At 43.4% G+C, this 22,899-nt stretch overlaps 2 protein-coding genes across 9 annotated transcripts in view; both read right to left on the reverse strand.

Annotated features, from left to right (window-relative positions):
• INO80 (INO80 complex ATPase subunit) overlaps positions 1 to 4,880 on the reverse strand; it is a 62,790-nt gene extending 57,910 nt beyond the window's left edge. The window contains exons 1-2 of one of the 8 annotated variants that reach the window (XM_090140976.1): positions 4,544 to 4,562; positions 2,069 to 2,157 (exon numbers count right to left, since the gene is read on the reverse strand). The gene's annotated coding sequence lies outside the window, so the exon portion shown is untranslated. The other 7 variants (XM_090140977.1, XM_090140975.1, XM_090140974.1 and 4 more) reach the window with 7 other exon arrangements.
• A 770-nt stretch (positions 4,881 to 5,650) lies between these two features.
• On the reverse strand, positions 5,651 to 22,772 carry EXD1 (exonuclease 3'-5' domain containing 1). Its single transcript, XM_031593515.2, has 11 exons — positions 22,573 to 22,772; positions 21,936 to 22,004; positions 20,930 to 20,981; positions 19,334 to 19,467; positions 17,644 to 17,711; positions 16,406 to 16,492; positions 15,212 to 15,316; positions 15,020 to 15,100; positions 14,682 to 14,825; positions 13,776 to 13,967; positions 5,651 to 7,753 (listed from the first exon to the last, which is right to left on the reverse strand). Exons 1-11 carry the CDS (start codon positions 22,697 to 22,699, stop codon positions 7,589 to 7,591), a joined length of 1,224 nt encoding a protein of 407 aa, XP_031449375.2. The 5' UTR covers positions 22,700 to 22,772; the 3' UTR covers positions 5,651 to 7,588.
• Positions 22,773 to 22,899: the final 127 nt, after the last annotated feature.

Consider the following 22,899-nt stretch of genomic DNA (forward strand, 5'->3'; position numbering starts at 1 on the left):
CACACGAGCACATTAACAAAAATTATATATGGTAAAGAGCAAAATTCAATGCCTATAATATCAGGAAAAAAGAAAAAAAAAAAAAAAAAAAGCTATCTCCTTTATCACTCTTTTATTTTTTTAAAGCTTTCTGTAAACAAGAGCTGGCATGCATTTTGTGAATATGGCACTCTTAGTTTCCAGCCAAAATACCACACATAACCATCATTTAACAATTTCGCTCACAGCCACAAGGCATCCTTCACCTCTCGGCTCTTTGTAGGAAGCTTTCCCCAGCCTCAACATCGGGCAGCAGTGTCTCCTGCTTCACCCAGCACCCCTGGCTTCAGCTGGGTTCACCACGCCTTGAGGACACTGGCAAACTGAATGTGCTCTCTTCCACCCCATGAGACTTGGCCTAACAAAACTTTACAAGCTTAGCAGTAAAACGAAGGGAAAAAATAAGAAGACAGCAATCTTAACAAAGTCCTCCTTGCGCTGGCCCAGTAACAGCGCTCCACATCTGAGCCCTCACAATCTTTTCACCATTTTCCTATTTTAACTGTCCCAAAAGGTTCCTGTGCACACAAAGTTAATTACTCTTGTCTTCAAAACAGTTACTGGTATTCATTCTGCTTCCTGAATAACCAAATAAACACAGGAGAGCTTCAGAGAACCCTTACATTCATCAGCAATGTCCCAAACAAATTGAGAGCTATAGATGTATATTAAATACAGAGCTCAGGCACTGAATTTGGCCTTCCATTTATTTATATGCTAACAGCCAGACTCCCAATCTCTCCTGCTTAACTACTGATTTGACAGAAATAACTTTCAAAATGATACAGTTTCTTACAGATCCAAGTTCAATCTTAAGATACCTTCCTTGTCCTTTAGAACACATTGCTCATTCCAGTGTTAATGATGGTATGGGGCTTACTCATTTACTTTGTTTTTCAAGTCTGCCCACCGGCGGGTCTGGCTGGTAAGCAAACACAGCACTGGAGAAGCGCCCTCCAAGGACATCCTCAGGAAGCAGTCAGGCTTTACACAACTTGTCCAAGTTTTATGCCTACTGACTTGCACCACCAAGCCAGCAAAAGCACTGCTCTCACGAAGCAACTCAGCCTTAACGGCAGACTTTCTGAGTTTAATACCCACTGGCCATTTCTGAATGAAGTCCAACAGGTTCCTGCTACCAGTATCAATTTAAAGCAGGAGCCACATAAGCAGCAAGCGTTCTGAGCTCCTGCCTAGCTGCCAGCTGGACAGGGTTTTCTTTGTACTGCTTCTCCAGGAGTCATCTTTTTCTTCTTTTTCCCTTCCATCACTGGCACTTCTACATCTCACTGAGGCCCAGCATATTACTTTCTCTTCTCTTTATGCCCAATGCTGACACGAGGCATTATACACAGTGATGGTAACCACGCTCTTGAGGGCACACACACAAATGAAAGCTGCCTAGGAGGGCTAAGGTACAGCACAGCGGCTAATCCACACAGCCTGTTCTTAGCCTATGGCAAATCAGCAAGTAAAACTAATCCCAATGGGCTCAGCTGCCGTGCGTATGCATGCGAGTGCAACTGGCCGGCTGGTGAGCTCACTCACTCGGGCATTTCAACCCACACGAGTGGTTTCTCACCTCTCCTCCAAACCAATAAGCACACGGACAACACATTCAAATGGGCCAAAAGCCAAAATCCCAGTTTACACAGAGAATTATGCATTTCTCACACCTCCATTTACATCATCAGTTTTAACCAGAGAGCAGAATTAAGAATTGAACACAACCTTCTACACCATTTTAGTTCCCTCGCAATTTGAACAATTTTCCATTTTTTTTTTTAATGCCATCTTTTTATGTTTTGCATTTTGACACAAAGATTTTCCAAACTAACACGAACACCTAAGGTGTTTGGTTTTTTTCTTGAATCAGACATACAACTCTCCTTGGAACAGCACATGCTGTAAGGACACTCTGCAGTCACATCTCCAGAATCACTCCTGGCACAAACATACACATCCACACAAATCAGGGTTTAAGTGGGAAATTCACGAGTACAATATCAGTTAGGTGCATTTTTGTCACCTTTTCTTATATCGTGTAATCTCTGATACAGGCAATTGGAGTGGCATAAAGGAGCCTGAAGGGGTATTTTGCTTGGAGGAGAATTCAAACTGAAAGGGGAAAAACAGCATTTAGTTTGATAAAAGCATAGTTACACTGACAACCATTCTCCACAGTACATTATACGCCCAGTCTTCAAGTAAAGACTAACTCCCACATAGTCTTTCTAGGGCAGTAACTGTCCTAAATGCACCTCTGATACCAGAGAGACCATTGCTTTTCAAGGACCAGTCAGAAGAGCACTTCATAAGGCACTCAAGCTCTCCGTAGTGCAGACCCACTCCGTTCAGGCTGACTGAGCAAACAAGTACATGCAACTGAAGATAACTTTGCATCATTTTGGTTTGCAATAGCTAAGAAATCCTTTTAATCACTTTTCTAAGGAATGTACTTAGTTAAAACTAGACACTGCTCTACACACGGTACTTTGCTGATCTGCTTTTGTAGCAAGGTTCTGCATTGCTTTCCAAGGATCGAGACAGCACTTCATTGATTTCAGTTCCACTTTAACTGCTTTTAAACACAGAGGAGAGCCACTGGGGCACAGGCTCCCAGTCTTCTATTTACATAAGTCATGGGCACAGACTGAAGGAAAAAAAAAAAAAAAAAGGCATACAGCCCTACAGAAGTGTTATCAGAAGTAAAACCAAACCACAGAATGCCTTAAAACGTACCAAACACAGAAGTTGGCACGTGGCAGCTCCACTCCCACACTTACACCAGGAGAAAAGCTCCCAGGAGAGCCCGAGCCACACGTGTCACCACGTGGTGCAGGGTGAGAGCAGGCCTTGTCCCCGGGGCCAATGCCCACCTCCGGGCAGCGCTCCATTAGGGCTGTGGGCCCTGCACTGCGCAGAGCACAGCTGTCACACTGTGCCCACAACACACAGCCTGCACAGACTGCCTGTCTGCATGCCGCCCTTTTGCCCCAGCTCACAAAAAGGGAACCATGCCCAGGCAGCTTTCTTCTCGCCACCTAAACAACCCCTACTGCATGATGTAGTTCTCCACGCAGCACGCTTACTGCGGAACGTACCGCCTTTACGTTATATCTAAGCAGAACAGAACTTGATCATCTTAACAGCCGAGAAGCACAAGGCGGGATTTTAAGCAATCTTAGCAACACATATGAGAGAGATGGCCTAGACGTGACCTAAAGGAAACTTCCTCAAACACTGAGAAAAAGCTCAAGCTGCTGGCCCTTCTCCCTTACTGCTCTCGGCCTTACCAACCACACGGAAGTCACAGCCCAAGCCTACAAGCACACACTGAGGGGCTGACCATATGAATGTCAGTTCTGACCCACGGGAATTAAAAAAGGTAAGTGTTGCTAACACACAGGTGTACGAGGTGCGCAAAATCCAAACAGCAGGTTTGCATAAGAGAAAAGTAGAATTCCAGCAGCGCATATAAAGAAGCGTCGTTATAAAAAGGGGTTTAGGCTGAACCATTCCCTACACACGAAGGAAAAGTAGCCTGAAGGAACTGTCACAACCGCAGAACTGGGCTGGAAGGAAACTCACAGTCCCCTCAGTCCCACCCGTGCTGCAGGCAGGGCTGCTCCCCACCAGCTCAGCCGCCCAGGGCCGCAGCCGACCCGGCCTCGACCGCCCCCGGGGACGGGGCACCGCAGCTCTGCGGGCAGCCGTGCCAGCGCCTCACCGCCCTCCGCGCGAAGGATTTCCTCCCAGCGCCCAACCTCCACCCGCCCCGTCTCAGTCTAAGGCCGTTACCCCGTCCCATCGCGCAGGGGCCGCCCGCCCCGCCACCATCTGACAGCGGCATCGCCCCGCGGCAGTTCCCCGTGCGCCCCCGGAGGCACAGCCCGCCCGCGGCCGCGCACCACCGCCCACAGCGGCGCGGCATCGCGCTGACGCGGCGCCAGACCCCGAGCTGCGAGGCCCCCGCCGCCGGGCGCCCACACGAGGCCGGGGCGCGGCCACCGTTTCCTCCTCCTCCTCCTCCTCTTCCCAGCCCGCCCCGCCGCCCGCCGGCACCTCACGCCCCCGGGCCGGGCGGGCAGCGCCGCGCGGGGGCGGCGGGGAAGCAGATCGGCCGCGCTCCCCGGCCCTGCCCCCGCGGCGGCACCCCGCGGCCCCGCCCGCAGTCCGAACCCCCCCCCGCCGCGCACGCGCCGCCGCCCCCCGCGCGCACGTGCGCCCGCAGGTGCACCGGCCCCCCCGGTGCCCCCCCCCGCCCCATTCGCTCGCGGGGCTCCGGGGCCGCCGCGCCGCGCGCGGAGGGGGGGGGGGTGACGCGAGGGGGGTGCGGCCCGCGGCGGTCCCGGGGCGCTGCCGGCGGCGGGCGGGGAAGGGGCTGCGCCTTTAAGAAAAGGCCCGGCCGCCGCCGCCGCCCGGAGAGGGGGGAGCCGCGGCCCGGCGGGGCGCAGCCCGCCACCGACCCCGCGCGTCCTTGCGCGGCCGCCGCGGTGCTCACCTGGGGCGCGGGCCCGGCTGCGGAGCGGCGCGGGCGCTGGGGGTGTCCCCGGGGCTCGCCGCCCCGCTCGCTCCGCCCGGCCTCTCGCCGCGCGTTGACGGGGCCGCCGCTGCCCGTCTCCTGCCGCGGGGCGGTCCCGGCTCCTGCCTCGCCAAGATGGCGCCCGCGCTGCTGCTGAGGAGGAGGCGGCGGCTGCGGGCGCTGGGACGGCGGCGGCGGCCACTTTCGCTCACTGAGAGGAGAGGAGCAGGGACACGGGGAGCCATGGCGGGGGGGAGGAGAGGCGCCATGGCCAGGCCTGAACAATCGAGCCCGGCACGCCGGCACGGCGCTCCGGCCCCGCGCCTCTCCCTCGCCGCCCCGCCGACGTCGTCGCCGCCGCCGCACGAGCCCCGGGCCCGCGCCGCGGGCGGTGGCTCTGCGCGTAGCCCGCGGGGGGTCCGCGTCCATCGATGCGCTCTTCGGGCCGATTGGTAGAGTCTGGCGGTGACGGAAATTGCCGAAGGGACTCGGGCGAAGCGGCCGGGTGAGCCGGCGAGTCTCGCGCGAGGCGGGGGCAGCTCTCGCGATGTCTCCGGCGGGAGGCGGATGTACACCGGAAGTGACGTGCACTCGCCCTTGAGCCGCCGGAAGGGCGGAGGGGCTGCCGGCCGCCGGGGCGGGTGGCAGCGGCCCGGTCCCGGGCCGCGGGGGGGGGGGGGGGGGGGGGGAGGGAGGGCGGCCCCGCTGCGGTTGGTACGGGCAGAACGGCTGTCGCGCGCAGAGCTGCGAGCGTTTCGGTATACTGACACGCGAAGAGTTAGGGCAGATGAGCTTGAGAAAACGGCAGCCTGAATGTGATGGTGAGGGCACGGTGCACCGTAAGGACTGCAGCTGTCGGCACGGCTACCTCCCAGGAACCATTGACTAGTAGCACTGCTCAGTGCGTTTGTGATCTGCAGTGCTTCAGCTCACTCCCTGCTTGGAGACAGCAGTTTGTACCTTTTCTCTACATTCTCTGACAACATATCAGAAAGCACAACAGCTGAGAAACAAAAAGCAAGACTGCTTCACCTCCCAAACAAGCTGCCTACAGTTGTCCTTACCTGCACGCATCCCTAACTACACCTAGCAGTTACATTAAGGAAGAGAAGTGCACCACATTACCACCAAGCTTAGAAAAATCACATATATAGTGCTAGCATGGAGCAGCATTACAAATTTACCAATTTAAAAATATTTTGTCCAGTCCTACTTTCTTCTCCTTTAAAAAAGATTGTTCTTAGTCTAATGCATCAAGACGGACAAGCTGGTCCCAATCTATTTCTTCACACCATTTGCAAAAGACAAGGGAGAGCTGCAGTCCTGTTTACCCTGAAGATTTTGGTGAAGCAACACAGTAGCACAGATGTAGGCACTCTGTCCAGCTCCTATCTGAAAATCCTTATTCTTTAATAGTATTATTCCAACCAGAACTTTGTTTCTCCTGGAGAAGCCCAGGTGCACATCTCAGTTTTGTCTATATCCTGCATAAGGGCACTCTATAATCACTCTTCTGCATCCCAGAAACCTTCACATCCAACTATTCCCAACCTACAATATCCAATACCCTGCAACTTTCTCCATTTTTCTGTAATGGGACCAGATGGGCCCAGGTGATTTCAGTTCTAGAAATACACTACAAGCACTTCTGTGCTGGTTCTGAAGACCCTGCATATTTCATGTCACAACTCACTGACTTCTGGGAACACACCACTGCTTAGGAAAGCCTTGTCCCAGATGAACATCATCACATAGCCCAGTGCTGGAAGGGGCCCAGTCCAGCATCTCCTAGTCAACCAAATCAAACAAGTCTCAACATCCACATAAAAAGCTGTAAGAAACCCTTCAAACCTGTTTTATTTTTTCTAAAGTGAGCCAAGATAAAAGAACTAAAGAACACTTCAATTACAGAATACTGTGCAAGATTTAAAAAAAATACAGAAAAGTGCACTGTCAAAAAAATCAAACCTTCCAACTTTTTTCTAACATTTCCAGAAATAAGTACATCTAGAATTTCAAAAACCTTAAATACTTCTGGTCTAGTATTTTAATGAATAACAGACAAAACAAGTACACTGGATATAAACAAATTTTGCCTATCTTATTTTTCTTGGGGAGAACACTAGACATGGTTTACACTAATTTAACTGTTTTCCCTTACTTTTAGAACAGATGCTTTTCTGTACACACACATTACTGGTACTGTCTTATCTATATAAGTAAGACAGTAGTGCTGACAGAGGTGGGCTGCAACTTCATAAGCAGAATGCTGCATTTGCCAGTTAGGATACAGTAATTCTGTCTTGGCAGAAAATAGCTTTTACCTGTACACCTCTGCTGTTTTTGCCAGCAATGCTGTTCAGTAGGGTGTGATCTCTTGCACTCTCCTATGCAAGTCTCATACCACTATGCCAAGGGACTTATCTGTCTATAAACCAAGCCCACATGAGCTGGCCAGAACTTTTTTTTTTTAAGAGAAGAAGTTTCCAAGCAAACCATTTCTATTCACAATGAACAGGCATCTTACAAGCTCCCCCATTCACATATTTGGTTTGAGTGAGAGTTTTACATACCTCCAACAGTTGAAAACAACAAAAGCACCAACGCAATTTAAGACAGTCTGATAAAATAGATAAATTGAAAAAGTCAATAGCCAGAATAGCTCATGGGAAAAAAAGATCTCAAAATAGATTTTAACAAGTCAGAAACTGGGATTAGAGAGACCATCAACATTTCCCTTTAACAATCTGCTCAACTGTCCTTGTAAAGAAGAAATTGTTTGGTGCTTCTGCATAGGAAATAGCTCCATCTTATTTTTGAAAGTCCTCAAATACATAACATAAGCTTATCAAGTTACCTGCACCAAAGATTTTTACAGCCAACCTGAAGTTGGTCTGAGGTTCTCCTACAGACTTGACACTTGTTTTTGACTTTCTTCCTTTCACTTCATAAAGTAGATCTTGACTGTTGAAGGATGCAGCTCGACTCACTGGCTTCATCAGGGGGAAGGTAGTCCCTGTCATCTCAGTGGGTTTCATCCTTCTGTGGATTTCTCTCATTTAATTCTATGACTGGTCTGATCAAAAGACCATCCTCACTTATTCTGTACTCTTTCACTGCTTTCTCCCTTCGCAGCTTCTGGATGTCTGCCAGCTGACGCAGCTCCTTTGGCAGCTCCATGCAAGTAGGCTGATAAGGAAAAAAGAAATAGAAACAATACATATGCATACACATGCTCTACTTTTGTTGGTACCAGATAAGAGCTTCCTCTGATTTGTCAACAAAACAGAGCAATCATCTCTTATTACATCCACAGCATGAATTAACTATCTGCTTATATAAACACTATAGTGGGGGGAGGAGAGGAGGGAAGGACCCCATCCTTTCTCTCAAAGGCAACCTAAAGGGAAAAACATTAGACCTACTTTACTGTTTATGCCCTTATTATGCAGATCTTCAGAATTTAAGTGGTATTTTGCATACGGGATTAAGATTGCTCCAGAGATCTTCTGTAATACCAACTTATAAAGCCTCAAAAGACTTACAGTCAGTTCAGGTTTCCTTGCAGAAGTCACTGCAAAAGCACCTCTCCTGGCTTTTCTCCAAATCATAGTATTTCTATCCTCAACAAACAAACAAGCCTCATGTACAATAGTAGTCAGTTGTTCATAAGTCAGTGGAACAGCTGCCTAGGAAATCCATGAACGGAGATGCACTTCTTGACATGGATCTCAGCAGCTCATGAAACACTATTCAAAACATTACATTCAAGGAACTGCTATTTAACAAGGATTGCAATGCTCACTGTGTTTGGAGAAACGTCAAAAAAATTCACCATTGCTCTCATCCTTATAAAGGGAAATTACACATAAATAAGAAAGCTTGCTAACAAGTGGGAAAAGGCAGCCAAACAAATTAAATTCTATCAAGTAGCATAGAGACAGCTTTGAGATACAAGCAGCACAGAGTAAACATTACTTAAAAGCAAAACATCACAGAAACCAAAAGGAAACTGGCAGGAATGCAGAGCAGGGCAACAGACTATTCAGCAATCATTCTTCAGTAGAGTTAAAGTCACACCAAAATGAAGAAAATATGGATGAAGTTGCAGAGCAAACAGAAGACAGGCTAGAAAAAATTACTATTTGCAAAAGTATAAGAAAATAAATTTTAAAAACTTTCTTTAAACTCCAGAAACACATAAAACATCAGCCACACTGCTGGGCAAAGCAACAGCCAGAACCCAAAAACAGCACAGGAACAAATGCAACATTTTTTCCCTCCTGTATTTAACATTGAAATATGTAGCAATTCCAACACCAAAACCATTTATGTACCTATAATGTTTCAGATCATGGTATAAATATTTGTACCAACACTTTAACACAAACAGCAAGGTGCAGACCACCTGAGATTCCTGAAGTGAAGATGAAATAGCTGAACAAGCAACTGCAGCAACTTGCTTAAAACCTGCCCTGATACTCACAGATGGGAAGACAGTAAATATTTAAAGAAGGTCCATAGGAAGATACAGGAAGCTACACATTGCTAAGTTAGATGCCCCTATGAGCTCACTGGCAGAAACACTAAGAGCAGAAAGAATAAATACAAAGGTTGGATACACCAGGAAAGCATTATCATAGCTTTTGTAAAGGGTAGGTATGTCTCTCAAAACCTGCATCTAGAAGTTTGCAGAGATCCAGATGTCATAGTCTTGTGATTTTTGGTTTTTGGTATTCCACATCATAACATCATGTGGGGCACTGGAAGTTTAACTGTTAATGCTCAAGTTCTGGATACCTGCCCAGAAAAGAAGAACTACATTCCCCAGGGGACTTTGCAGTCACCAAGAGGAGATATAACGCCTGGCAAGGTCACCTGATGTGCTCTTTTTCACCTGCTCTTCTTCATCAGCTCTCCTGCCATCTCCCTGCTGCTCAACTGGACTGCACATCTCACCTCAGCATTGTGGAGAACAGGCTTTCTGCCATTACCTGCCATGAACATGCTATCTGGTACTACATGCTGCACTGCACCTTATCTACTGCAGCCTTACCCGAAATGTATAGGGAAATCATTTCTGTTGCACAGGGATAGTGGTGGTAAGCAAAAACTCTACAGTTCCAAAGGTCTCCTTGTAAACTGTCACCACTCAAAACACTGCACTTCTACAAATGTATTTGCCTGGTTCCCAGGCAGTATTTCTTTCTTTGAATTTAAGTCCTACACATCAGAACACAGCAGTATTTCAAAGCACCTAACCACACACAATACACATCTATGAAGAGAAGAAATTTAACACCACTTCTTTCCTAGCTCTCTTCTAGAGACAGAGCTGCAGACACACAGAAGCCCATGTAACTTCATGTCTGCATCCACAAGAAGAACAATTACTCCTGGCAGAAAGTTGCACTGAAAATATGAGAAACTGCATAAATCTTCAGGTTGGGAAGTCCAGGCTGAATTCTTAGTGGTGATGGCAGATCACTTTGAGAAAGATGTAGAAGAATGCAGCTGAGGATTTTGATAGTGAACTACTGAGTTCAGAATTTACAGTTTCACTGCTGTTTTGAGGGTAGAATGTTAGGTGCTTAGAAGGAAACATCCACTACTCAGAAGATTCAAATGCTCTCTGCAGGTGATGACGCACAAAACCACAGAAAGCATCAACATACAAGGATATACAAAACTGAAGATCAATGAGTTGACTTTCCTTTTCATTTACCCCACAGCCATTCTCTTCTCCCAGTACTATATCAACTACAGTGCTGCATGATCACATTTTCTGGCTGCTGTAGTCACTGGAAATGCTTTCCTGTTGCTAACAACTGCTGGCTAAAAGCTTGACACCCATATTTTCTGTAACTGTCCCCCAAAAGAAGCTCTTGTCCATAGATTTGTACTGTAAAGGTCACATGATGCATCTCCCCCAACCTGGTGTACCAGTTCACAGGCCAGCTACTCAGTGCATCTTCTGTTACTGCTGAAACAGCTATGAAATGACAGAAGACTGCACTTGACCATCCAGAAGCAAGGTGAAAGGAAGTCTTGTCAGAAAGGCCACCCAGAAATATTCTGGTTCTTTGCCATTTCCAGCAAAACATCTAAAAAAAAACAGGGGGAATATGGATGAAACCTCAATTGAAAACAGCACTATCACTGGTGACAGCTGCAATTGTTCATGAAAATTACAATCTGTGTCAAAGATTCATTTACATACTATTTGCACGAAATACATAACAGCTACTCATTCTGCTCATTCAGGTTTATTGCTGCAAAACCTATAAAATATCACTGATCCATTTTTATTTGTACCATCTTACCCACAGCCTCTGACAATCTAGGACTTTGTTCTCATCAAATTCTTCATAAAAACTTTACAATAAGGAAAAGCACCAGCTTCCAATGAAATAAGCTGCAACAAAACAAGCTCACTCACTAGCAGTCATGAATTTTCAACAGACAGGACAAAATTAGGCACTGGTACCTGCAGTTATGCATACATCTGAAAACAAGCACTCCTGAGTATATCCCAAAGTCTCCAAGATGTTTTGAACTGACAAGAATTCTGCATTTATCCAGGAAATGCTTCCTGCATTCTGCTACTACTGGGGCCTATTAGGATACGCAGGAACTTCTCACTGAAGAGATTTCCCTGAAAAACTGACTATAGAGATTTGGCATGCAGAGGCCCAAAAAATGGCAAAAATAATTATATTCAGCCTTATTCACACTTGTCTTTCCTCAACTCTTATTAGATGAAGTAAACCATGAAGGCAACTGTGCAGGCTTGGCTTTCCTCCATGAGGAGGCACACTCCTTCCTACTATTTCCAAGATTAGGAGCAACAGAGGATATGTTCAGTCTGCTCCCAGAGACAGAATCCACTAATTAGACAAGTTGCTAACTGACCCAGTAGTTATTGTTCAACATTGATTGTTATTCATTATCATTCAATTTTCAGGCAACCTCAGACTGGAAAGCCAAAGCATTTTTTTTCACTAAGTATATCCTGATACTGTTGTAATATACAACAGTGGTTGGCATGATGAATTTCTGGATTCTGGCAGTGACCCAGGGAAGATCAGCAGGATGCTACAATGCTAGTCCAGGCCGAAGTTCAATGTTTGACTCACTTATCTCTAGATCTGTGTCTGTGAGAGGGGGACAGCAGGCCCACCAGCCCAAAAAGGCTAGGGGGAAAAAGGGAAAAAAAAAACAGAGGGAAAGAAAAAAAACAAATAGTGGCAACAATCTGAGAAGGAGGATGTGCTATTATAATAGCAGACATACAAGTTACTGGGATTGATGCCAAATCGAAAAAGTTTCTGAAAAAATGAGGTTCTTATTCTGATCCACCAGGGAGCAAAGAGTCAGTCCCATGACTTCCAATCAGTTTTATCTTCCCCACTAACCAGAAAACAGAACAGCAAAGTTCTCTGGGAGCTGTAGTATATTTCTTCTCTTCTGGGACTCCCAAGTGCACTACATGATGTGATATGGAATACCAATAACTAAAATCATAAAGCCAGGACAACAGAAAAAGAGAATACATGCGACTAAACCAAGGAGATTTGCCTGGGGTTTAAATATATATCAATTGATATAAATATATGTCAAACAGTTTTTTCTTAATACAAGAGTTTCATTTGTGTGATTATCTTGTAAGATACAGAAGCAAAGTGATTAACAGTGAAGTAATGGTGAAAAAGGCTAATTTTACTGTCCATTCTACAAGGTTCTTCTTAAATATGATAAGAAATAGGTCTTCAAAATGCCATCTGAAATGCTCAGGATCAAATTAATTCCTTGGCTAATCTTATGGATAAATGGATTTACAAAAGAGTTGGTTTCAGACACCACTTTAAAATTCTCCAAACAACCCAGTGCTAAGGACTATTTTATCCTCTGCACTTTTTAAAGATTGCTTTTTTCTCCTGTATCCTTCCTACTTTTGCATGCATTTTACATGGAAATCCAGATGTCAAGATCTCCCCATGAAGCATAAACTCCTGTTATTGAAAACTCAAAAGCAAACAAACGTTTTCAGATCTACCTACCTGTGAATCAACTGTGACCTCTTGTGGTTATGTAAATTTATCTCCTACTACATCCTTAATAATTGGATTTACTATTCAGAGCCTTTATATAGTACCCAAAGGATTCAAGTCCAGGATTGAATGCTTTGTTACACCAGGAAAAGAAATAATTTCATTCTCTAAGACAGACCTGCATCCAGTTTTCCTAATAAATATTTCAAAATATTTCCAACTGCAAAAAAGAGGTAGTGACATGATCTGACCACAAATTAGTTCTGTTCTGTCATGATGAATAAGGATGTCTGACCATTTACCTTTTTCTTTATTTCACTAGCAGCAATATCTTTCATAGTCACTGCAATCCCCGCTATGACTTCACTAAATACACTGAAAAAGACCACAGCAATACAACTGTCTATTTTGTCTGCACAGAACTCATCTTTCCATTAGCAAAGAAAATCAAGTTCCTTAGCAAAAAAAAATACCTATCACACTCTCCCCTTTTAAAGATGACCACCAAAGAGGAGTCCATCACCACACAAAAGCCACTCCAAGATACCTGGAGGTGTATTTATGAAACAATAGTACTCGATCTACATAACTAACAAAGCAAAATGTTACCTGATATTATTTTTAGATAACTCAAAAGAGCAGAAATCAGGAAGAAATAAAAATCATTGGGCAACAGAAGACAACATTTTTCAAAAACAATTATATTCAAAATAACTCGGGAGTAATGATGACATGACTGGAGAAAAATAGAACAAGACTTGGAGAATAATGTCTCTTACCAAAATAAAGCAACTCTGTCAACTCCAGATAACACCACTTCACAGCTGCCTGTCTCTTTTCATGTCTACACCCACCCACCATCCACTGAGCCCAGAAGTTCTGTGTCAGACCAGAATGAACAGAATGCATATATGCTGTGCCTTAAGCTCACTATCTGCAACACAAACTTAAGGTGGATTTATGCTAACAGACTGACTTGAGATGCAGCTAAATAGATGTAGACACCATCACTTCCACTACTGAGCACCAAAAGCAAAATGTGGCATAAAGCAGGGTATACATCTGCCAAAAATGAAAAGGCTTCAATTAGGTCTTCCAGAGTTTATCCATGAGCCTTAGATTATTTCACCAAACCAAGAAACAAGCTAGGACATTCCTACCTTTATGCTCCCAAGATGATCTTCAGATCCATTCTGTGAAGTATTTAAGTAAGCATGTACCACAGCTGTGAGGTCTGCCATGAAGTTATCCATTAGAGACAAGCGGAGTAGCAGAAGGTACATAGCCTTCAGAGCAAGTACTTGAAGCAGAGAAGCTGGAAAGGGTCTTAAGAACCACATATCAGGATTCTCCTGCATATCCCAATGCAAACAAGAAGTTATTTAAGAAGGAAGAATTATAACAAAGCTTTTCATCACATTCCTCTGCTGTTGAATCTCCAGATCCTGCTATCTACTTTAGTGCTACTGACTGCTTGCAGCTTCTAAGGCCACCTGCATACAATCCTACAGATATCAGAGGAGGTTTTGGAGGTGGAATTGCTTAAAACACAGCAACAGGAAAAGATATACATCTTTTCCAGTAGTTAACACTAGGTTCTCTCACCTATCTGCCTGAAACTAGGTAGAATTCTAAAGATATGGCAAATGCCACTGAACCACTATTCTAATTCTTGCATACTAGTAGCACCAGCATCAAAGTTTCCTTTTCCTTACTTGACTCTAGATTCATTTTAACCAATTTGTCGGACTAGGTTTCAGAATTGTTCTGGGTATCATAATACACTTGACTGTTCTTACAACTTACACATAATCTCTACTGCACAATTTTTGTCTTTCTTCAATACCTCAGTTTCAAATAAACTATTGGGAAATACTAGCAATACTAGAAATACTGCAGCTGAAGCTTGCATCTATCTCCCAAATGACTGTTACAAAACATCCTTAACTACAGCAATCCAACCACTAAACAGTACTATGTTCTTAAAAACTAAAATAAAAATCTGTAAGAGGGCAAAGCACAGCTTACAAGTCAGTTTTCAGAAGGTGCCTCACTAAATCACCCACCAAAGCCATTTGCTGCTCATGCTTCATGAGGGTTTTCCATTTGGAAGGTATCTTCAAGTGCTGCATCAGACACTCCTGTAATGTGCAAGTGCAGTGTGGAAAGAAGCCACCCGTTGCCACTGAGAACTGCAGAACATCAGCAACCTGTGACGGAAGGTATTCATGTGTTATTACCACTATCTGTTAACCCAAAGCAAAGCAATCAGCAGCCAACAGCAGTTGCACAAAACGTTGTTTGCTTTTTTTCCAGTCTGGTTTTATTCATTTTGCTCTTTACAGTGAGAGCTGAAACAGACTGCACATCTTGTCTGCTCCCAGCCACAATATCTGAAGGGTACCTGTGTATCAAAGACATTGTCAAGAAGTACGCTGTACTGGTGAAAGAGGCAATCTGAGATCCAGCGGCAGTCATGCATGACCTGGAGTAAAAAAGAACTGTCAGACAAGTATGTGCACAACCACAGCTTTTTTGGTGAACAGGACACATATATACACCACCCCTACTACCTTACACTCCCCTCCACCCTTACCTTCAAGATGTTTTTATCTTCTAGCACAGTTCGTAATCCATTTCTGAAAGCTTGAGGGCCCAGAAGGAAAATATCAAATAGAAAAATATGGCTTTTTGTTGCCATCTACAACAAATCGAGGTACAGAGATGAGTGAGGAACAAAAAAAAAACACAACAGATTTGAAGGCAGGAGAAAGTGCACTGTTACATACAAGACAATCTGTCACAGAAAGGTTTACATTAAGGGAAGCAGACTCAGTTTCCTTAATGCTAACCTATGAGAGTCTTTTTTTCAGACATGCAGAGATACAGAAGCTAGAAAGAACAATCCAGTAGCCTACTATACACATTTTAAGCCAGCATTTTGAGACATATCGAAAGTAAACTCTAGCTGAAGTACTCCAAGTAAATTCCTACAATGTCAACACCATCAAGCAAAATTCTCATGGTCATGGCATTCCTTTTGTTTTCAAAAAATGCTACCAAAAAAGCAAAGGACATTTTCCACCACACCATTCCAGATAGAAAAAGTCTAAGTTTTATGGCCTATGCTCAAACTCATGTCTTAGCAACAGCTGATAGAAATTCATCACTTCACCATGCCACAGCAGGTGGACACCTGCAGGTCTGAAGTACAAAACTCCCACACAAGTTTTTGCTTTGCTCAGTCCTAACCCTATTTAAAAATAAACCAAGGTGCTTTTGAGCATATTGAACAGTACTCCTTTCCATCTCTTTTTTTCAAGTTTTTATAACACAGTCATCAACCAAGATATTTTATCTTCAGATAGATTTTAATCCTTCCATCTAATTCACTTATATTGGCATTGGATTAGGTAGGCCTTGTAGCTATTTAATAGACAACAGCTGTACTATTGTAATCTCTACCTCTATTCAAGTAAATATAGATGGCAAGCCAAGTAAATTATATTGTTTTTGCAAACAAATGTTACACATATGCTACATAATTTATATTTAATAAAACTTATAATTTATAAAGTATTATATTAAATATAGATTACTTATTAGATTGCCTTACAGTGGCATAATTGTTTCTGCAACAGGTCTTCCATTAAACACTTAATCTGTCCAGAAGAAAATCACATCCATTTACCAAAACAGTTATGTAAGTCTTAAACACAGGCTAATCCCAAAATATTTCCCAGTTTTGCTACTATGTAGGAGCATTTGTTGGACAACATCTGTTTCTTACCTGAAGCCATGAGAGCTTCCCTTTACGACACAAATTAATACCTTCTCCAGCAACACTGATAACATCCTGTTGTTTCAGGTGCAGCACCTAATGAAAATAGGGCTAACTGAATAGTGCCAGAAACTAATAGAGACACATAGTAAGGTGGGATTTTTCTGGTCATGATCCAAATTTAAGAAATGTAAATATAAATCATGAACAACAAAACTCAAGTATACAGTAATGCAAGAGAAACAGACAGTATCAGTCCAGTTGGAGACATGGCATTATAGAAACAATGACAGATTTAACAGAGATCATGGATTAACTAAAGAATATAGACTCTCCCAATCTCCTCTTTAGAAATTTTCTTAAGTAGGTTTTGGGAACTTCCTCAGGATCACAAAGGAGGTATTCTTTTTGGATAAGCTCATCTTCTAAGGTATAAGAAATGAAACTGCTACTCTCACAGACACTAGAAGTTCCCAGATAATTAAGATAAACTAACCCATACTGCACATTCAATATAAAAGGAGCAGGAAAAAAGCCAGCTTCTTTTCAAGCAAAAATTAGATTCCACTGCAGTCAGGGAAATCTTCCCCTGTGGTAAAAGGACTATTTTATCCACATGTGCACTATACATATCTTAAATAGTACCAAATCTCAGCTGATTTAGCTGCAGGATAAAATGGCATCAAGGACATACAGCATTGCTGATCTAATTCAGACCTAAAAACACTATTAGGTTTAGTAAGTCTATCATTAGTTCTGAAGCAAAGCCTTCCTACTAAATTCACTGATGTTACACACAATTTAAAGAAAAAAGCCCAGGTCCAGGCATTTCTGAAGTTCCAAACATCCATAAAAAAAGCATTGCCAATGCCCTCTCCAAACATCAACAAATCCAGGTACTGCTACCTTTTTAAGTAATTGCTCACTTACTATTAATACTGACACCTCACCTCAGTTCACAGCTGATACAGATTCTGAAAACCATTATCAACAATCAATGATTTGCTGCAAACTCTTTCCATGCATGTATGCACAACTTAAATATACCTTAATACCACCAAGGATACCATTTCTACTTGACTTAAAGAAGCCAGTTACTACTTAGAACTCAAATTTCACCACAGCCTGCAAAAATGATTTCCAGTACAAGACCTCATGTAGCAATGTTCACAATCCTGTACTGACAATTAGAACAGAAGAGGCTTTAAAATCATATACACTGCATAAAAGCTTCAATTAATACTCACTGCTGGGCCAAATTTCTCCTGGAAACAATTAACAACTGTATACTCTACTTTCTCTTCTTTCTCCTTCCCTAAAATGAAATTTGAAAAAAGATGTTTTTCTGCTTGAACTCTTACTTATGGTATATATTTCAATTATAATATCACTCTAGTTAAGCTCTAATCTCTCTACTTCCTGAACACACAAACAGATCATAGAATAAGAATTGGAGATCACAGAACTGTTTGGTTTGGGAAGGATCTTAAAGCTCATCCAGTTCCAATCCCCCCACAGGAGGCAGAGTCACCTTCCACTACTCTGGGTTGCTAAAAGCCCCATCCAACTTGGCCTCAAAAACCTCAAGGTATGGGGAATCCACAGCTTCAGATTACTGAACTGTTCACTTCAGATGTGCACAGTCTTCAGCATGAATCAAAATTTTTACTTTCCCATGGAAAAAATGATACTCAAAAGCTGCAGTGTTTTTTTTTGTCTCTGTGATGCATAAAGGAAAAAGATTTCAATTAATGAAATTGAATCTGTTAGAATAGCCCTAATTCCCAGGCATTCCAAGGAAGAAAACTTGTAAAAGTGAGAGAACAATGATACCACAGAACACCAACAGGTAAATGACCAAGAAGAGCACTAACAGAATCTAGGGCAGATTTTAGCATTTTTGAACACCTGCCTAACAATATCCCACAAACACCAAAGAAAGGATTTCAAAGATTTTCCCTTCCCCCTTCACACACCCACAACAGCACAAAGACAATGTTCTATACTGAAATATTGTTCTATTTCAAAGATAAGGCAAAATTTTAAAAGCATGTCAACCTTGCCCATTTTCTCCCCCCACTTCCAAGGCCAGTGCAAGTAACCTTCCTTCAGCCTACACAAGCAATGAGTGCTTGTCAAGGCTCTATAAGAATAGTGAGCCTATTACTTCTTAGATCCATACCTGGGTTGTACACAGAGCATGAATCACTCAACCAATTCAATGCAAGCACCTTTCAAGCATAACAGCCAGCACAATAACAAAGAGCATTAGCCTTAATGAGTTTTCATTTACCTGTCCCTGAAACGGCATGACAAGATTAAATAATCACCAAAGAGGAATGTTTACCAACTGAAGCACTTTGACTTATCCAAAAGATCAGTTATACTACTCCACCACTTTTACTGTTGATGTGAACCACAGGATAAACATTCTTGAAAGCAGGAGTTTCTTTTTGGTGTCATGTACATATCTGAAGGCGAAAAGAATGTCTGCAGGTAAGCTCTGTGCCTATCTGTCCATGACCATTGTTCTTGCAAAGCACAGCCTGTCCAGATAATAGGCAAGCCAAGAAACTGCAGCTTCTAGGGAAGATACTGGCTAACACAGAGCAACTACACTACTTGACTGTGTATGGAAACTGTTGAGTCACAGCCTGAACCACTGATTGAGCACCTGGAGGAAAGACCCGGTCAACCCTGGGAGCACAGGTGAAGGCAATTCAGTTGCACAACCAGAAAGGGTAGAGCCTGGCTGCATCTCTCTTGAACCTTATCTAGCAGCTGACTGCCACCATGGAAGGCTCTTTCAGGAGATCCCTCCCCTAGGGAATTTCTTCTGCTAAGCTAGATCCTCAGAGACAAGTGAACAATCTTTTCCTTTGTAACATCTTCCCATCACACCAGTCTTTCTGTCATCTCAACTAACACTGACATTACCTGGGAGGGGGTTCATGTTTAAGCTATTCAAGGCTCTGAGCTGCCTCTCTAGGGAAACACATGGAGAACTCCCCAGGCCACCCTCTGCTGTTCCTGTGTCTGCTCCTTTGTTCTCCTCTGCAGCTGAAGTGCACCTGCAGGAGCAAAGCAGCCATATACACATGCACAAAAGTAAAACATTACACATTGGATATGTGATTACATGATTGGATATTTTAACAAGGAAAAATTCTTCATGCAATGCTATCCACCTGCATCCAAAACCAAACAGCTACACATGAAGCAACTTCCCAATCATGTTTGCCCAATTCTAAAAGGAGAATTTAAAGCTATTCAAACATGAGCTTGTTCTGTCCACAGGACCTTTATTTTACATGATATGTGGGATATATGTCTGAAAGTAAAAGGTGAAAACACAAACCAAACAGATACTCACTGCAAAGCTCAGCTATGAAGGTTTCAAGGGAAGAAAGAATTACAAGGAACGAATTGCCCAACATAAGCTCAAGACCCCCACAGCTTAAACATCTGCAAATCTTTACTCTGAAATCCATAATAATTAAATCATTGATCAGATATTATAACTGAAGGCTGGTTTTAAAAGTTCATAAATAAGTAACAGTTATATTCACTGAAACTGTGCTATACTTAAAAGAAGGTTATTCATAACACAAATAGTAGCAAAGTCAAGATCAGAGAGTTAGCAAACAGTCATCTACTTGAGATAAACCACATATAAGATGCTTCATTGCTACAACAGGACATTCCAAGACAAAAAAGAGTCTTCAGAGCAAAACGTCTTACTAGTAAACATTTCTTTATACTGATATAAAACCATGCCACTATGATTACAGATCACTATCTCATACAGTCCTATCTCAATATGATAAAATAACTCTGATTCACATTTAGGTGTATCTGAAGAATCTTTCATCTAAAATGGTACGGTAAAGGATTAATTCAGAAATAAATCTGCTACACAGCTGAGCATATGTGCACACGTATATTTGTTCAAAGCAAAAAAAGAGACAACAGGAAGCAAGAAGGCTATTGCTGATTAGAAGTTCATGTGCTGGCTATATTTTAAGGCTGTTTATTAGGTACCACTTTATTCTTGTCTTGAAAGGAAAAAACTATTCAGGTCATGCCAAAAGACTCAAAAGCAAAGCCAACTAAGAACAACAGACAGCAGGAGCTTGAAGCATAATTTTACCAGCTACCTATAACTACACCTATGTAAGTTTATACAGTTGTTCTGAAACTTAACTCCTACATACAACTGCTCTGGAACTATTCAACAAACACAGAAGAAACGTTCATGGCAAACTCACCCTGAAACCACAAACAAATCAAGAGAATTATACCTAGGAACATCAATGGGAAGAAAAAAAAGAAATATGCTACGGCCTGAAAAAGTCTTTTAAACAGCAGAGGTCTGCTACTCATCACCTTGCTCACCACTTTTGAGGTGAAATACAAGATTGGCACAGTTGGGTTTAAACACCAGTGAGATATTGAATGCAAGTGTTGACCTCCCTACCAAGTACATTCCCACCCCATCTTTTATCATGAAAGGAAGGAAATACTTCAACATACTCAGACAGCACTGCTGTACACTTCTGTGAATCTGGTTCATCCAGCAATTCCACTGCAATAGAAATAAACAATTTATATTCTGGTGCTGACTAGCAACATTTTGACAGTTATTTCTCAAAAAAGGAGAAATATACAAACCAGAATAGGACATGGCTATATGAGAAAAAACCTCAAAACAGATAAAATAATTTTAAACTCATTCTGATGTAGGAATTTACACAAGTGGTCTGTAAAAAGGTGTATTTCAGAACTTAAGTATTTAAACAAGGCTAACTAATGACTTGCAACCCACCAAAACCAAAGTCAATACAGAACTACAACTAATTACCTTACATACAGTTATGTATACAGGTACATGGGAAAAAGACAAATGGACACAGTTAAGCACCTGATAAGTTCAGTAGTTGCTTTCTAGCTACTTCCTCCTCAGCTCATTGTTTCCAAAGCAAGATTTTATAGCAGATGCCAATGAAAGTGCACAGGACCCTTACATACTGGAAACAATTTATATGAGCAATTCCATATTTTTATCATTAGTGAACCACAGAAGTACTTGCATAAGCAGATCATTTAGTGGAGACTCCCTTTACCTGCACAAGCAAAAAGCAAAGCCAAATTAACTAGAACATTTGGTAATTTTACTTCCCAGCCTTGCACAAAACACAAGAACATAATACAATGAATGTGTAATTACTCCTTCCACCTTCAGGAAGTAAACAGGGAGCACGTGCATCTGAACTGATTAACTTCAAGCTGTTATTTTCATTAGTGGTCCCACTGAGCTGTTTGTTATTTGACTCATAGGCTTTAATGCAGGACCTCCACAGAGCAGGGAATTAATATCTCACCAGCAAACAACAGTGGAACAAAAGCTGTGTGATTTATACAGCACTAATTCCCATTGGTTTTATTAGAAAGTTGTGCAACTGAGGAATTCAGCAGCAACCAAAATTAGACTGAACCAAATGCACATGACCCCACACCTCAACACTCATTAAGGCCTCACCATTGACTATTTCTCGCCTGTAAAACACCTTTACTCCTGGGGAGCTCCTGCCAGTTTCCAAGTTCTTCACTGCAATAAGGGAGTAGAAAGAATGGAGACGTATGGGTAAAAGCTTATCACTTGTAGAACAACGCAAGATGAGCAAAGCACATAGCTCTAATAACTAAAAAAAAAATCCAATAAACACTAGATTAAGTATTTTATGCAACAGTTCCACCACTCTACAAAGCAGTATTTCTGTACAACGGTTCTATACACTCAGTAGTTGAAATTCTAATCTGTTGCACTCACATAATCTTAAATTAGAAAGCACAGATAAACTAGTACTATTAACTATAGGGCTGCAATTTATTCATCCTAGTGCCTGCTTTGGCACTGGGGAGCCACACACCCACTCCAGCCGAGTGGCTTTGGCAGCCTGTAGGCCACAGCCCTGCAGGACCATGCTTGCCCCTGCAGGACCATGCTTGCTCTGAGCCGGCTTACTCACAAAAAAACCAAAGGAAACAAACAGAAGCCGTCAGCCCGCGAGGCAGCACCCCGCCGCCAAGCAGGCTGCTGTGAGGCCGAGGCACCCGATGGCCCTGCACCGTTCACACTTTGCCAAGGGAATGCACAGACCGCCATCAGCCCCAACCTGCGTGCAGCAGAAGGTCGCAGCTGGGACTGACGTGCTGCAGCACACCCTGGAAGACGCCACACGTTAAGGTGAGCTTGACGCTCTTGCCCAGAGCGGCCTCCAGGCGCTGAAAGCTGAGAGCCATGCCGGCCTTAACGCACACCGACGCAAAGTAGGGCAGCAGGGCCGCCGAGGCCCGCTTATAGCGCGGGGGGGGCGGGACTTCCACGGCCCACGCCCAATCCCGAGGGGAGCTCACCGCGCGGACGCCGGGCGTCGCCCCGCGCACAGCACGCTGGGAGCGGTAGGCCGCCTTCGCTCACCTCGCTGACGCCGGCCGCTCGG

This window comes from Phasianus colchicus, chromosome 5 (genome assembly GCF_987193195.1).
Source record: "Phasianus colchicus chromosome 5, bPhaCol1.hap1.1, whole genome shotgun sequence".
Lineage (NCBI taxonomy): Eukaryota > Metazoa > Chordata > Aves > Galliformes > Phasianidae > Phasianus > Phasianus colchicus.